This window comes from Cryptomeria japonica, chromosome 11, assembly GCF_030272615.1.
Source record: "Cryptomeria japonica chromosome 11, Sugi_1.0, whole genome shotgun sequence".
In the NCBI taxonomy this organism is placed as follows: Eukaryota; Viridiplantae; Streptophyta; class Pinopsida; order Cupressales; family Cupressaceae; genus Cryptomeria; species Cryptomeria japonica.
Window position 1 is genome coordinate 362,940,228 of NC_081415.1, and position 13,154 is coordinate 362,953,381.

Genomic DNA, 13,154 nt, shown 5'->3' on the forward strand with positions numbered 1-13,154 from the left:
CTTTGAAAAAGTCCCTTGTTAGTTCTTTTGTGTTTTTCTTTTCCCCATAATCTTTCAACCCTTTAATGATGATATTCACCACTCTATCACTTCTGTCCTTTTCCTCTCTTATCTGCCTTTTGACTTGCTTTTCTATGGTTTCACTTTGCACTCCTGTTGGACCTTTCACCACTTGAGTCCAAGATTTGGCCTCTTCGATTTGTTCTCTTAGTTGGTTTTCTTTTATCTCCATGTTTGCTATTACTGATTGAATCTCTTTAAATTGTGAGTCATTACTCCCTTCTTTCATTTTTGCCTTGTCTTCATCTGCTGTTATCATTTGCTCTAATGTCTGCTTTATTGAAATCAGCTCTTGTTCCCCTTTTTCCATGTTACTTTGTAGATATTGTATGTCTTCATCTGCTGTTATCATTTGCTCTAATGTTTGGTTTATTGAAATCAACTTTTATTCCCCTTTTTCCATATTACTTTGTAGATATTGTATCTGCTCTCTAAGTGATTTGTTCTCCTTTGCTAGTTTCCAATTGACTTCAATGATTTCCTTTATCTTAATGTCTTCAAAATGTCCCCTTGTTTCTAGAGACTATAATCTCTCTTTCATGTCCAATAGCTCCCTTTCTCGACACCACCTTAACGGTGTTGAGGTTGGGCTATATAAACTTGTGGCATATATTCAGCATTTTTCCCCTTGTCTGTTAGTTGAGATTCACCCTCGTGTTGCTTTGTATGTGTTGGGCTCAACCTTTTTCACCTTTGTACTGTTTTTCTTTACTTTGGTCTTGATGGTTCACCAATGCATTTGATGTTACAGGTGCTATTTTTGGTAAAATAGCTGTGAGTTTGCTCCTTTTTTATATCTCATTCTTCGGATCGCTAGCAAACACCCTGGGAGCTCTTCAATGGCTCTATCCCCCATCACCGTCTTCCGCAGGCAAAATATTTGGAAAGCTTGTTCAATTATGACCTTATGACCGTGGCACGTCTGAATGCATATCCGCGCCCCGAGACAGTGGCAAATTAAATTTATTTCGGAATGATGGTTGGGTGGTATCAATGATCAAAAAGAAATGGTAGGAAGCAGAATCATCAACGGTATCAGGCATATGAGGACACAGTGCAAACATGCTGTTGAACGGCAATACAGTTGTAGCAGTAGCAGCTTTGGAGATGTACCACGAGAAAAGGCAGATTGCGTTGTTATTGGAGGTGGGGTAGTGGGGATTGCAGTTGCCAGAGAGCTGGCCTTGGCAGGAAGACACGTGCTACTTTTAGAAGCCGCCTCGGGCATTGGCACCGTCACCAGCTCTCGAAACAGCCAAGTGATTCATGCAGGAATTTATTATTCCCCTCAATCGCTTAAGGTAATCATAATTGTACACTTTTTTTGTAAGCCTTTCTATGTGATTTGATCACGTAACGACATATGTTATAGCCAGGCCCGCCTGTGTGTCAAAGGGAGGAAAATGCTGTACGATTACTGCGCTCTTCATGGCGTGCCGCACAAGAAGCTGGGTAAATTGATAGTGGCTACGACTGAATCGCAGAAGCATGCGCTGGAAAAGCTGCAGAGTGTGGGAATTGAAAATGGTGTTACGGATTTGCGCATGATGGAGAGAGAGGAGGCAATGGCAATGGAACCCCAGTTGCACTGTGTCAAGGCCTTGTGGTCTCCTTCTACTGGAATTATTGATTCTCATTCTTTTATGCTGGCTTTGCAGGTATGTCCAAGCTAGAGTGAAAATCCGTATGGAAGTTCATTAAAGTTTTAGCATTTTCTTTCTTTTTAAAAATATTTTAAGAAATCAAACCAAATGCCCGCAATATCTAAATAATTTGTTCTTGAGCTGCCGAGACTTGAGGCTCACACACACCGCTACACCCCCGAGTTCAAAATTAGGCTACAGAGAAATTGTTCAGTAGGCAGTTCATGCCACCAGAGGTTAGAAGATCCCAAGAACACAGAGGTTAAACCTAATTATAGGAGAAATTTCAATTTACCTCAGCCCTTAGAACAGTAAAAGCCCAATAGTCTCAGTTTTATACGCCTGGATAGAGGGATTATTAAAGACTACTCATCTGGGGAAGCATGATTTAAAAATTGAAACATTTAGAGGAAAATTGCTTATTATATACCTATGTATGGAAAAAAGCCTCTTTGCCAATTCGTTGACGCAATTCAACTCTTTTGCTTTTGATTTTGTAACAGCAATGGATTTTCGATACATGACATTGATTTGTACATATGTTTCAAGCAGAAATTTTACAGTGAGGAATAGATATCCTTTTACTGCAAATCAAAGGTACTTTTCAACAGCATCACCCAAGATAGCTCCTTGGTGGAGTGGATGACTAGTGTTGTTGCCCCTCTATAAAAATGGCGATATTAATAATCTTTTAAATTACTGCACTATTATGCTCAGTCTTCTTCTGAGAAAACTTTTTGGGAGCATGATAGAGCGCATTATTAGCAGCTGGGTAGAAAAAGAGGGTAAAAGAGCTAAAAGGAAGGCAGGTTTTAGGCCAAGACACTTCATTATTAATCATTTTGTCACCCTTAGACAGCCGATTAAAAAAATATGGGACATTCAAGAGAAGAAGCTTTCTATTGCTTGTTGATTTTAACAAATGCATCCGAGGCACTTTTAAAAAACAAACTTTGGAACAAGGTGGAGAAATTTGGAATCTCAGATAGAGTGTAGAGTGCAAGTTCATAGGCTTCATGAGCAGGTTAGGACTAAAATAAGAACAGGAAAGGGAATGTCAAAATGTTTTGGAAGTGACATTGGCGTTAAATAGGGCATGCCAGCTCTCCTCCACTTTGTTGGGTTATACATTGGTAAATTTTAAAAGTGTTTAAACAAAGCTGATGTTGGGGGCGTGGAATGGCCCCTTTATCTGAACCTTAGAATTCAATTAAATAATCAAAATTTAAGTTGTCGAAAACAAATTAATTTAATGATGACATATTTTAATTATTTAATAATGAAGTTGTAGGGTTCGGCCTTGTAAGTCTAGGTTGCCGGTTTGGGTTCAGGTTCCGATTCGGGTTCGAAGAACCCGGTACGCCGGTACGGCAAAATTTTGAAAAGGGGTTTGGGTTCGTTTGGGTTTGTTAGTACAAAAACATGTAAATTTTTTATATATATATATATATTTTGATATTTGTGAAGCCTATAAGCATGAATTAAAATATGCATGTCACATAGCATCATATAAACAACAAAAAAAACATAAACTTGTAATCATAAACTTGTAATCATAGCATCATGATCATACCATAATTGATAATAGCATCATATACATCAAGTTTAATATCAAAATGACAAAATATTCAAGTATCATTGTTTCAACTTTCAACAATATAAACTTAAAGTTTAATCATCAAATGGATCATCTAATTCTTCATCCTCCTCCTCCTCCCCTTCCTCCTCATTGACATTGACATTACATGAGCCAATGCCACTTGCACTTGCACTATAAGTTGGCTCAATTTCCGAGTCATCAAGTGTCAATGCAAGAAGCTGAGAAGCAGGAGCATCCAAATCAGTATGCTCTGGCTCTATATCCCACATCTTTGTTTCCCCTTGTGTGTCATGTTGTTTGTGTGAAAGAAGACGCAGGTTGGAATGCACATATACTAAATTCTCCGCTCTTTTTGATAGCAGCCTATTGCGCTTTACTGAGTGGATGAAAGAGCATGTGCTCCAATTTCTTTCTGAAGCAGAAGAACTAGCAACCTATGAAGACAAAGTAAACAATTAAAGTTATACATTAATAAAAATAAAATTACTAGCAACCTATGAAGACAAAGTAAACTATAAATAAACTAAAACTTGTAAATTAAAAATTTTAATTAATTAAACTTACTTGTGATAAAACTTTTATAGTGAGGGGTTGTAGGTGTTGGAAGCATGTACCATGGAAGTACCACCAGCTATGAGCATCTTTCTTGGATCTATGACAAAGTGCATCAACACTTAGACTATTCCCATTTGCGAATTCTATGAACTCATTTGTAACATCTCGCAAATCATCATCGGGATATAGTCTAAGAAATGCTGCCTTGTATCCATCAGATACTTCTAGATCTCTCCATGGTGGAATCCTTCCTCGTTTATCAAGAAACTGATTGCTATAGTACTTAGGTGTCAAGGCATAGGCAAGAAGGTGCAAAGGAGTGGTCATCTTATTCCACCTCTCTACAATAATTACTTCCAGTTCTTTGAAGAATTTCTCCTGAGGATCATTCTCTTTTTCATTTATAGTGACCTTTATTTTTTCAAGCATTGAATTAATGCCATCATAAATCTCACCTATGCAAGGCCTATCCATGTCTGTATAGCGAATCATGCTCATGATGGGCTTAGTGATACTTAGGAGATATGTAACAAGATCCCACCATTTCTCATTCAATATTCTATCCCTAATTTTTTCTGCCCTCTCAGTGCTACTTTGCTTCCATACAGTCCAATTGGTGCTGATCACCATATTGCATAGTGCCACTCTAACTTTCACAAGTCATCTTAAGACGATTGTGTTTGATGTAAAACGGGTCTCAGCAACCTATAACACAAATTAATGCCAAATGATTAAAAAATAAAGCCAAACTTTAAAGAAGAATACACAATATAGCTTACACAATGATATTATTAACATTGAAAATTCAAAAAAATCAGAAAATGTAAAATTAAATTACTATTTCACTTACCTTCAATAGCTCCAAATTTGAATAGGTTCTAAAAATCCCTTGAGACATGTGGTGGTTTGTGATGAACATCTGGATGTCCTCAGCCTCTGCATACACATCTTTGATCCATTTTATTTTTTGCCCAATCCTTTGTAGCATAAGATTGAGTGAATGTACCGCACAAGGTGTCCAAAAGATGTGATCATAGCATTGCTCAACCAACAAACCAGCAGCTCTACAATTTTTTGCATTGTCTGTTATGACTTGGACAACATTGCGGGGTCCCACAGACTCAATGGCAGAGATGAGAATTTCTGCAATAAATTGGCCATCTTTTATTTGGCCCTCACAATCCACAACTCTCAAAAACATTGCCCCTTTAGGGGACACCGCTATGACATTGATCAAGGGACGGTTTTTAGCATCTTTCCACCCATCTGAAACAATTGTTACACCTATCTCAACCCATGAATCCCTTATGGGTTTCAATGCATCTTCAACCCTCTTCACTTCTTTCTCCAATAATGTTCCACGTACCTTCTCATAACCGGGGCCCTTATACCCTCTTGGTGCCTCATTAACACTTTTTTATCATTTGCTTCCAATATGGGGAGTGAACAACATTGAATGACAACCCATTTGCATAAATGCACCTTACTATATCTTGATCAGCATTGTCTCTACTCTCATTTTGGAATGCGGTTTCTAAAGGCCCCTTTGTTCTTTTATGTGTCAAGGGTGGTTCACTTTGAGGTTCATTTGTGGCAAAGAAGGGGTGGTCTTCTACTACAATACTGGGATTAGAAGGGCCTTGCATTCCCCATGTTTTCTTTGATGCGGTTTGGTTCAATCTGTGGGCTTCCCTCTCTTCTGCCGCCTCATGCTCCCTAATATATTTCATCACTGTCTCATCTGGTATAGGTTTACCATTTTTTCCAGGGCATTTTTTGATGCCTCTTCCTTTTATTCCACACAAATGGCCTACCACCCGATAATATGAATTATTACGTTCAATATCACATCCATGGCATTTCCAACGGAATCCCCCACCTCCCGGAAGTTGTTTTATAATGTCCACATATTTCCATAAGGGAGAATTTGGATCATTTCTTTGTTTTGCAATTATTTGTTCATTGCCAATGGAGGAAGATGTAGATGCCATTCTAGTTCCTATGGCAAGAAATAAAATAAACTTATTCAAAAACAAAAACTAAATAATGAAAAAAAATTCAAGTTTCATGTTTGACAATTTGTGAAACAAAAATAGTTGGAAAAAAATGTTTAAAAACCTACCTCTTGCAGTCAATGGAAGCTTGAAAATGTATGGAAATGATGCTGCAACACTTGTTGAAGCTTCTAAAATCAGTCTTCAACTCCTCCTCTTTGATCTTGGAAGCCAAATTTTGTTCAACCTTTCTTCAACCTGCTCTCATAAAAATTTTGTTTGCAACACAAATGAGGTGAAATGATTCAATAAAATGTTTTAGAAGTGTTTTTTAGGTTATAATTTTCACTTTTTACAAGGCGGAATTGAAAAAAAAAAAAATTTGCTTTGTTTTTTGACTTTATGGGCCGTCCAGCCGCCTGGGTTCGACTGGGTCCGTCCGGGTTCGACTGGGTTCGACTAGGGTCGAACCCACCTTGGGTTTTTTGAACCCAGGTCGAACCGGACCCGTACCATGGACCCGGTCGAACCCGGACCCGTACCAGGGCGTCCCAGGGGCAAACCTGGTAACCTAGTTTAAGTGCTTGGAACCGGTCCAGTCCGGTCTAGGTATGGATCTTGGTCTGGTTCGCCTGTGGGTTTGACTATGGTCCATGCCCGAGCGGGCCGGTTCAGCCTGGGTGACCCGGGGCAAACCTAGATGGTTGGGCACCCCAAAAGTGATTTTTTTTTGCAAAATTTAATAAATTTTTGAATTCCACCACTTGCTAATGAAAAGTAAAACCCTAAAAGTGACATTGAAAACACAAACTTTGTTCATTTTTCCTTATTTGTTTTCAAACATCAGGTTTTTCATTGCAGGTTGAGTAAAGTTTGGGTTCCAACATCAAGTAGTAGTTGAAGATTGATTTTTGAAGCTTGAAGAAGTGTTGTGGCATCATTTCTACACATTTGCAAGCTTCCATTGGCTGAAAGAGGTAGGTTTTTGTAGATTTTTTCAACTATTTTTGTTTCACAAACATGAAAAATTATTTGTTTAGTTTACCTTTTTTTTTTAATTATTTTGTTTTTGTTTTTGTTTTTGAATGTGTTCATATAATTTCTTGCCATAGGAACTAGAATGGCATCCACCTTTTCCTCCATAGGCCCAAATGAACAAACAAAACATAGATCAGATTTAAATTCTCCCCTATGGAAGTATGTTGACATTATACAACCTCTTCTAGAAGGTGAGGGATTCTGTTGGAAATGCCAAGGATGCGATAAAGAACGTAATAGTTCATATTATCGAGTGATAGGCCATTTGTGTGGATTACCAAGAAGAAGCATAAAAAAATGCTTTGGAAAAAATGGCTTGTCTATACCACAAGAGACGGTGTTGAAATATATTAGGGAGCATGAAGAAGTAGAAGAGAGAAAAGCCCGCAGATTAAATCAAACTGTTCCAAAAAAAACAAAGGGAATGCAGGCCCCATCTAATCCCAATATTGTAGTAGAAAACCACTCCTTTTTTTCCACAGCTGATCCTAAAAGTGGAGCACCCGTTGCACGCAAAAGATCAAAGGGGCCTTTAGAAACTGCATTTCAAAATGATAGTCGAGACATTGCCGACCAAGATGTAGCAAGATGCATATATGCAAATGGGTTAACTTTCAATGTTGTTCGCTCCCCATATTGGAAAAAGATGTTGAAAAGTGTTAATGAAGCTCCAAGAGGGTATAAGGGCCCAAGTTATGAGAATGTACATGAAACCTTGTTGGAAAGAGAGGTGAAGGTGGTTGAAGATGCGTTAAAGCCCATAAGGGATTCATGGACTGAGACAAGTGTATCCATTGTTTCAGATGTGTGGAAAGATTCCAAAAATCCTCCCTTGATCAATGTCATAGCGGTGTTCCCTAAAGGGGCAATGTTTTTGAAAGCTGTGGATTGTGAGGGCTAGGTAAAAGATGGGCAATTTTATTGCAGATATTCTCATCTCTGCCATTGAGACAATGGGACCCCGTAATGTTGTTCAAGACATAATGGACAACGCAAAAAAATGTAGAGATGCTGGTATGTTGGCTAAAGAATGCTATCACCACATCTTTTGGACACCTTGTGTGGTCTTGTTGTGACCTTTTCACACATCACCCCATTCCAAATGGGGACTCCTACATTTTTATTCACTTTGTCGTTTGCTTTTGAGTTTTTGGGTAGTCTGGCAATGATTTCCTCAAATTCCTTAGTGTTTGGATGGATTTTGCTCATTTATGCTAAGTTTGGAAGCAAGCTTTGTCTCTTTTTAGGGATTTTGTCCTGTAGACTTGGAAAGGAAGTCCTTAATCTTGAATATAGTGAAATTGGCTAAGCGTAGAAAAGAAAATCTTTCAAAGGGCCTACCAATGAAGTTTGAGTGTTTTCCATGAACTTATTATTTTTAGTAAGTTTCATTTGTGGCCTTGATTGGCCTAATTTTGAGTTTGAACAAACTTACTATTTTTAGTAGTGTCTATTTTTAGTAAGGTCTATTTTTAGTAAGTTTCGCTGTTCCCAGTTTGCCCTCATTTTGTGTTTGGACAAACTTACTATTTTTAGTAAATCTATTTTTGGCAGTAGATGAGCACCGTTTGTAGGATAAAGTATCGAGGTATCCAGTTCCAAATCCGATAAGATGAATGAAGCAGCCAGATGATCAAATTTTGGCTGTCCGAAAATCCTCCTTCAAGGTTTGAGCACACCAAAGAACTCTTCTTGGGCGCAAATCTCAAGAGGAGAAATCATCCTCAAGTCAAAATCTCCCTCCAGGCTCTAAGTGTGCCAGAAACATCTCCTTGGGTGCAAAACCCAAGGCATGGAGGATGCATCCTTTTGCTCAAAATTTCTCCTCTAGGTCCAATATGCACTCAAGCATTCGGGAAGGTGTGGAAACTCAGAAATTTGGTTAAGTATTGGAGAATTCCTCCTCCACCCTCCAAATGCGCCCATCTTCATGCAGGCATGGAAATGATGAAATGTGGCTAAGTGTTGGAAAATTCCTTCTCAAGCTCCAAGTGCACCCAACCTCATGAAATCATGGAATGAACAAAATTTGGCTAAGGCATTTGAAATTCCTCTTATCCCTCTAGGATGTGCCCAACTTCGTGAAGGGAGGAAGTGATGAAATTTGGCTAAGTACTTGGAAATTCCTCCTTCACTTCTAGAATGCGCCCAACTTTAGGATGGCATGGAATGAACAAATTTGGCTAAGTATGAAAGAATCCTCCATGGAGAAATGGCCTCCAAACAAGAAGAGTCCTTCACAAAGTAGAATTGGTCCCAAACTCAAAAAATCCTCCTACCTATCTCATTTGTGCCCAAGACAAGAAGTGATGTGGAAGACAAATTTTGAACACCCAAAAAAAGAATATTCCTCATTAATGAGGCATGACACACAAGACATAATGGCAGTTGCTCTTTTGAACAAGGTATGATGAGTGGGGTCCACCAAAATGACAAGTCAACTCTCTTTGAACAATAGAAACACGAAATGTGTTTTGGAAAGAATTAATGAGCTGCTAAAAATATCCCAGTGCCAACTTGGTAGGATAGTGGGCAAATTCTCTATTTAAAGAGAGCATGAGATTTCATTCTTCAAATCGCATTTTTGTAGAGCACAAGCAAGAGCAAGGCGCGTTGTGAAGCAAGGGTGTGGTTATTTATCTAGGAATCCTCTCCTCAGAGGTTTTAATTTATTCCAAGTCTGGAATATGCAATGTGGAATTCTTCTCATGATGGATTTTAAATTTCCTTGACAAGATTTTAATGTTGATTATTTTATTTTGCAGGAAGTTAGTTGGCGGAATAAAAGGTAGCAAGCACATCCAGGTTGACCCAGATCAAGAATAAACTTAAAGAATTTCTCTCGGAATCAGGATCATATCAAAGTGAAAAGAAGTCAGTGATACCAACCTGGGAACTCTCAACTTGGATGAATTCAAGATGAGAATGTTTGGACATGAAGGACATCCTTCGTGAGCTATAGCCAAGAAGATAACTCGAAGTGGAATTGTGGCAGTGACTGGTTTTCCTGCCATATAGTGCGTGGAGTTGATCATTGAATGTGTAAGTGTTACAATCTCGAGCGAAGATCAATCGTAGCTCCTAATGGCAAGCTTTTGGTGAATCTCATAGCTAAAGCAATTACAAAAGCTTTTGGAATTCCCACGTATCATTCCATGGTATACAAGACAAAGGAGAGGGCAACGAGGCTCTATGATTCCGAAGTGGATGGATGTGCGGGTATCATCAACCGTAAATGGATGCAGACGCCAAAGCCCCATCATTCTAAAATACATAAGCAACTTACCGGGATGGACTTCAAGAAAGAGTACAATGACCTCGTGATGTTGATGAGTCAAGTCATGGGACATCCGCAGGCATTCATCTTCGAGCCATGGATGTTTTACTTTATTGAGGAAGTGATAGATGCAATAAAGGTCATGGATTGGGCAAGGACAATCAGTGACAACCTAGATGAGCAATTGAAGAATTTGATGTATTCACAATTCTTTTGCATGGGTTCATACATTGTTTATATGTTGGCAAGGATGGCCAAATTCAGCGGATTATTGAGTAAAGGACCCATAGGATGTGTTCCAGGGCAATTCAAGGTATATGAGTGCTATCCACAGTTACACTTGTATAACATTGCCTATTTCAAGAGAGCTAACAACACCTTCACCATGCACATTGTCCAGTCTTTGCAAGGAGGCGTTCACATGAGGTTGTCACAAGAAGCAAGGAAATTGATAAAAAAGTACAGAGCATGGTTCATTTAGTTTCGAAGATTCACGTACATCTAGCTTCAAGGATTCTCTTCCTATCCCTACAGGTTCCGAAGGTACTCGACTCATAAGATGGTATTGCTCGAAGTGACAAGGCAATTGACAGCTTATGACAAGATCTAGAAAAAGAAGAAGAAAGGTGCAATAGAGTTCCCTATCATCATGGGAGATTCCGATGAAGTGTGCTCGTCATTAGCTACAACAAAAAAGTTAGTAGAGGAATTGCAGTTCTACCACCTCACATATCACACAACAAGATTAGATTTTGATCCATATGATAAGATAAAAATGGTGGCTGGTGTGAGGCATAGGCATAAGATGCAACTCGAAGATTATTGGACTAATGACAAAGATGATACCACCTCACATATCACACAACAAGATTAGATTTTGATCCATATGATAAGATAAAAATGGTGGCTGGTGTGAGGCATAGGCATAAGATGCAACTCATAGATTATTAGACTAATGACAAAGATGATTATGAGGTCAGAAATAGAATGTTTTCCAGGTTACCCCTCAAAATGATAAGGATATGTGAAATACTCCCAGTGCTAGATCAGGTGGAAGAGGATGTGAACAATGTTTACCAGGATTTTGAGAAAGAAAAAGACAAACCAATCCTAGCACCTAATTGGTCTGAGCCAGAGATAGGTGATCTTGACACACTTAGAATGCCAGTTACAAAATTCACAAGAGTTTGGGTTGAGCATCACATCAACAGGCTGAAAGCAAAGAATGCCCGCCCGCTTGACTTATGATTTGATGGGAGACCAAGAATCACAAGATGAAGCAGCTAAGGAATCATTGGGAGTTCAGGCCAAAGAAGGAACAAATCCGCAAGGAAAAGAAGAGTATGGAAAAGAGTAGAGGATTGCCCAGGATTCGTAGTCAAAGAAAAGGTAGGATGTCCTGAGAGAAGAATCGCAACCAAAGAGATAGAGATTAGAGGAAGTGCAGTCATCTCCTTGCAATTTCTCAGTCATCTCCTTGCAATTCCTCAAGTGTGCAAGAAGTTGACCTCCATAGGAGAAATAATTAATTTCAACACAAGGAATGAATCCCAGGAAGAGGTTCAAATGACTTCAAAGGCACAAGATATGCAAAGTGTCAATGTTTCAAGAGAGTTCACTTAGCAAGGGAATGAAGAACAAGAACTCTCTCCTGATAGGGATTGTGATATCCAAGAATGCCTCGAAATAGTAGCAGTTAGATATTTGAGAGTTCTTGATGAAGAATTCCATGAAGAAATAGCACAAGAGTAGGAGCAGTTACAAGTACATAATCAACACTCAGCTGCTCCATAATGGTTAAGGGAAAGGAAGAAAGAGGATCCAGCAGAAGAAATCGATCCTGCACTTGAATTGGAAGAATTTCTAAGCCGAATAAATAAACTAGCAGAGAAGAAGATGACAAAGAAATTCTCCAAGGTCACCAAGAATTAATCAGGATCCAAAATTCTACATGTGGTAGTGCCAAGGTTTGACAAGGCCAGGAATGAAATCACTCCAGAAGAATATGATGTAATGACAATTGATTTGGGATGTGCTACTAGGGCATAGGTAATGGAGGATTTTGATGATTCCACTCAGGCACTTAAAGAACAAATGAAGATGGAAGAGAAATACAAGAAATTGAAAAGCGAGAGAAAAGATTTGTGTGGCTATGTGCAACGCCTAATGCGTCCATTTAGGTAGGAAGATCAGGCTTTTGTTCCTTATACAACTCTTCCGAAGGAATCAATTGATGACCTTGAAGAAATGAGGAAAATCACCTAAGGCACTAAGAAATGGGTGAAGAACGTTTACACTGCTGCATGTAAATTCATTGAGGACTTGGCTTAGATGTACAGGAGAGTCCTAGCTATCCTTGGCAGAATAGAGAATGTAACCAGGCATGGGAAGACACTCACATCTACCAGGATAAGCCCATTCCACGCTTGGAAGCATCAATTGAAATCCCCAGGCAAGCATTGATAGATGGTGAAGTTGTAACGGAAAATGAAGTGCATGACTTCCCTCGGTGGTATTGTGCAGTTACCATCGTGAAGGAATTCTTTGAAAGGTCAAATGAAGAATTAGCTCGATTGAGGAAGGCAATCAAGAACATTCAGGAAGGAATCCTCAATGCAGTTTGAAGCATTGTTCACAAGGAGACTGGCAGATGAAGAGATGACAACGGATAATTTGAGAAACAAGTTGGAGGAATTCTTTTTCATGGAATCCTTCTCAGAGGATGATTAGGAGAATGTTTCCATATTCTCAGGCACCATGCGCAGAACTCAGGAGGCAATGTTGGAGTGGGAAAATATTTTTTGCAAGTGTGAAAAGGACGTGGCGATTTTGGAGTATAAGCTTGAAATTATGCCAAGTGTCTATATGGGCAAACTTGAAATCGTCATGACCCGATTCATTGCATTTGCCGTCAGAGAGAGGGATAGTGGGTGCCCTATATTGGGTGCTAAGCTATTAAATGCATAGTGGGCATGCTATTTTGAGTG

General features: G+C 39.0%; 1 protein-coding gene across 3 annotated transcripts in view; it reads left to right on the forward strand.

Moving 5' to 3' along the window:
- Positions 1 to 693: 693 nt before the first annotated feature.
- Positions 694 to 13,154, forward strand: part of LOC131049227 (L-2-hydroxyglutarate dehydrogenase, mitochondrial) — a 170,913-nt gene continuing 158,452 nt past the window's right edge. The window contains exons 1-2 of one of the 3 annotated variants that reach the window (XM_057983271.2): positions 694 to 1,361; positions 1,437 to 1,718. In XM_057983271.2, coding sequence (XP_057839254.2) covers positions 1,068 to 1,361; positions 1,437 to 1,718 — 576 coding nt within the window. In that variant the 5' untranslated portion in view covers positions 694 to 1,067. The remainder of the gene's footprint in view (positions 1,362 to 1,436; positions 1,719 to 13,154) is intronic. The other 2 variants (XR_009359377.1, XM_057983272.2) reach the window with 2 other exon arrangements.